The sequence below is a fragment of the Vicia villosa genome, unplaced genomic scaffold (assembly GCF_029867415.1).
Source record: "Vicia villosa cultivar HV-30 ecotype Madison, WI unplaced genomic scaffold, Vvil1.0 ctg.000026F_1_1_2_unsc, whole genome shotgun sequence".
NCBI lineage: Eukaryota > Viridiplantae > Streptophyta > Magnoliopsida > Fabales > Fabaceae > Vicia > Vicia villosa.
The window spans coordinates 45,662-50,001 of NW_026704958.1; the positions used below are offsets into that span (position 1 = coordinate 45,662).

General features: G+C 32.3%; 1 protein-coding gene across 1 annotated transcript; it reads left to right on the top strand.

Annotated features, from left to right (window-relative positions):
- Positions 1–1,759: 1,759 nt before the first annotated feature.
- LOC131622246 (ethylene-responsive transcription factor ERF098-like) lies at positions 1,760–2,203 on the top strand. Its single transcript, XM_058893271.1, has one exon. The coding sequence runs from the start codon at positions 1,760–1,762 to the stop codon at positions 2,201–2,203; it is 444 nt and encodes a 147-aa protein (XP_058749254.1).
- Positions 2,204–4,340: the final 2,137 nt, after the last annotated feature.

Consider the following 4,340-nt stretch of genomic DNA (forward strand, 5'->3'; position numbering starts at 1 on the left):
ATAAGATTTATAAAAATAATTTTAAACCTCTTAAAACTATATATTTCTTAGAACTATATATTCAACAAATATGATTAATTTTTTAAAATAGACTTAATACTTAATTTCACCATGTTATTTGGGCAAAATTTAAAAAACACCTCTATAAAAAAAGTTTGAATTTTTCTCGAATTTATTATTCCATTTTGAAACTAGTGTTGAGTGCAATTGATGAATTGAAGATTCTGAGCTGGTGGTGGTGATCTCTGATACGGTGGTGTAAAAGTGGACTTGTAAGATTAACACTCTAACGTCCAAATTAATTCAAGATTCAAGATGAGTGTAGTGAAAAGTAAAGATCAGAAAGTATATCTTATTTTCCGTTTGAAATGACTTTTATACCTTTAGTCATGAAAAGTGAATTTAAGTTGACGTGGGCCTTAGTTATTTGTACGTTTGGCTTGCCTAAAATAGTTGTCCCCAAGGCTTGTTGGGAACTCAGAGAGTCGGGGAAGCCTTTGCAGTAGACGTCGGCCTCTAATAATATTGTCTGCAAATTGGAAGTGAAACGGTTGAGGTAAGTAAAAAAAATTGTGAAAAACCAACACATTAAATGTATTTCGCTCTTTCCTTTTAACACGCTGCTAACATGACATGCCCTACATGGCTAACATCACATGCTATATTATTACTATTATTATTATTATTATTATTATTATTATTATTATTATTATTATTATTATTATTATTATTTGATTAAAGAGATGGCTAAAAGCCCAGAGAAGGAAGGTTACCGACAAATAACTCTAGAAACACTAATGGTGTTCTCATCAGCTCTACGAATATATTCAAAATTAACAGGACAATCCGCAAAAATGCTATATCTTTCTTCAAAGAAAAACTATGGTTTGTCAGTGTGTCAGCCAGTTGATTAGCTTCCTTGAAAACATGGATGATATCTATTTCCCAGTCAAGATCCCACATACCAATTATCTGGGGCACTGGGTTATTCCCTCCACGATTGACATTCCTCATCTCGTTAACATCCTGCACTACTACCAATGAATCCACCCTCAATTCTACCTTACTAAAATTCATATTCTTAACAAGCTTCAATTCATACTTAAAACAAACATATACTTAATAATTTCTCAAAATAATGTGTGTGGTCTAGTGGTAAAAACTCAAGTCTTGAAAATGTGTTCCCCTCAAAGTCTCAAGTTCAAATTCGACTAGGCACAAATTACATATTAAAAAAAATTAAAATAGTTGTATATCACTTTAATTTAAATTCAATTCTAATTTCTATAATTGGACTAGCGTAAATTTATTAAAGATAATAAAATTTTCCGAAACCCAAGAGTAGAAATTGAAACATAGTATTTTATAAATATAAATAAATTGTATTTAAACCAAAAAACTGTAGCACAACACATAATTGCATTTTTCACATAGATTAAAACCTTTCAATCAAACCAAAGATCTCCCGACCTTACGTAGTGCGTGCGTGTACTTTCCTTCGTATAATTTGTGTGTCTAATAAAAAAACAATTAAAAATTAGCTGACACATACTCATTTGTCACTTTATTTATATAAAATAATTAATTAATAGAGTTGAAATTCAAACCGTCACTTACGACCCCTCGAGATTTCATCCTAAGGTTACCATGAAGCAGAAACACTACTGCATACATAAATACTGGTTATATATCCTTATGATTGATTACCACAAACACTACAACAACAACAACAAGAAAAAGAACAAAAACTGAACTAATAATGGATGGAAAGGGAAATAATAGTAATAATGCGGGGGTTCGATATAGAGGTATTCGTATAAGACCATGGGGTAAGTTTGCAGCAGAAATTCGTGATCCAACAAGAAAGGGTACTCGTATTTGGCTTGGAACATTTGATACTGCTGAACAAGCTGCACGTGCTTATGATGCTGCTGCTTTTCATTTTCGTGGTCACAAAGCCATTCTCAACTTCCCAAATGAATATGCACATTCTACTACTAGTTATTATATTCCAAACACTACTTCTCCCTCAGATAATACATTGCCTAACTCTTCTTCTTCCTATCAGCAACATGTACAACAACAACAAGATGATGATGATATTTTAGATCAACTGGCTTGCTTGGACTACAAGTTGTTGGAAGAGTTCCTTCATGGGCAAGATGATGCTGCAGCCGGTAGCTCTAGACATGCGAGTGAATAGCCAGTGTTAGTTGCATTGTATGTAAGAGAGAGTGGTCTAGCTAATAGCTATATTTGCATGCATTGATGTAATTTTTTAAACACGATATTTGAGTTTGATTGGGTGAAAATAGTTCAATTTATTTGAAGTATTTGGTGTATTTTTGTTTTAGTTTTAACTTCGGAAATTTTTTTATACCAACAAAATTAGACACTAGACATGTTGTATAGGTTTTCTTGGATAAAAAGTTTATTTATCAAATGTTTATTAGAATAAGTGTTTATGAATAAGTTATTTTATGTGTTATAAGTTATTTTTACAAGTTATCTTAAGGAACTTATAAACATAAACTTGAATGTTATGAAAATACTATAAGTTCTTTTTATAAGAACTCTTTCTTTTCTTTTTTTTCTCAATCCTTTTTACACAAACACGAGAACAAGATTTTCGACAAAAAATGGAGATTACAAACTGTCATATCCCAAAATTTGCCTTCCTCTGTTCATCTTCAATGGCTCAAGGTTCAAGGGTTTATTCAAGCAACATTCTCCTAATCGAGGGCCTCTCAAAATTAGGGTTTACAGTTCATCAAAAGAACTTGGGTCTCTAAGGCCTCAAATGAATCTCAAGGTGTCCCATATGTTTCAAGGTATCTCCATGTCGATTATCAAGCTTCAATCCCAAGAATTTCTCACTCAATGGCTCAGATGACTAATAATCGACCATGCTGACCTAAAAGTCAACTAAAGTCAAAATACAGTCAAACTTCAAGATTTTTGGTCAACATCAAGTATGTGAGGTTATATCCATCATTTGATCAAAGGTTTATCATGACTCATTAATAAAAACTCAGAAATGAACAAATTCAAAAGGTTCAAATTAGGGTTTTTTATAGGAGAAAGTCAACTCAACTTTGACTGGTCATAACTTTCACATGGAGTATCAAACATTTCCCAACCAAAGCCTATTTTGAAGGAAATTGGATTCTCTACAACTTTGTCTCTCACAAGCCAAGGCCAGAAATGCTTCATTTGAGAGATATGGTACAAAAGATTATAGGTCCTTTTCAAAAGTCAACCAAAAGCAGTTTTTTTGTCAAAGACCATATCATCAAGAAAAAATCTCCAAATAAAAGATATGTTCCAAAGTGTCTTGTAAAAGACATCTTGAGGTTTCCAAAAAGTCCTAGAACTCTCTCATATCTTAAAAATTGAGGGAGATATGCCTCGTCAAAGTTGGTCGATTTTGGGTGGAAAATGCGAAGCAAATAAAGGTTAAAACTTGGATTTTTTCCAAATGGGCCTATTATTTTATGATCCAAACTTGCTTATAAGAGTATTAAGAAGCTCCAAACTTAAGCCCACGATTATTTGACTTTATTTATATTTTTTTGTGAATTTTTATTCATTAAAAATACTAGTAAAATCAAATATTTGAAAGATGTGAGAAAGATTTAATTTAGTTTTGGTTTACCATCAATATCAATCATCTAAATATCCCATCTTTGATTCAATTTCGTGCTAATGGATATTGGGAAGAAAAAATTGAGCTTTGGACAAATTTGGAAAAAGTGGGAATCAATTTTCAATCAAATTCCATGACTCAAGGAGATTTGATTCAAATGATTAACCTAAAAACCTTCCATGATATATATACTAGGAATCCTAATGAATAAATGAGGTTTTTTTCTGGCCTCCAAAACCTGAATCGAGTTCCAAAAAAGAGAAGAAAAAGTCAAATTCGTTTTGGTAGTTAGAGTTTGTTTCAAGGCATTCTAATCATTCCAATCAATTCCCTGGTGCGTCTTGAAGCTATCTAAATCATCACTTACGATCAAGGCGTGCAGAATCATGATTCAAGAACTCACGGTTTTAAGCATTTTTTCTTAATTTCGATTACCACCATACAAGCATTATAAATAGCATATGATTGTATATTATTGTTTGTATTAATGTGTAGAACGTGTCTATATAATTCGATTTGAGTTTTAACGCAGGATTCGTCATACGCCATAGTTAGGGTTCTGAGCTTCTGAAATTGGGAATTCTGTTTAGGAGCAATTTTAGGCCAAATTGAGGGTGTGACGGGAATCGGGGGGTTTATTACAATTGATCTGGGTCATTGTTTTGTATTTTTTGGCAAAGGATTGAAGGTTTGA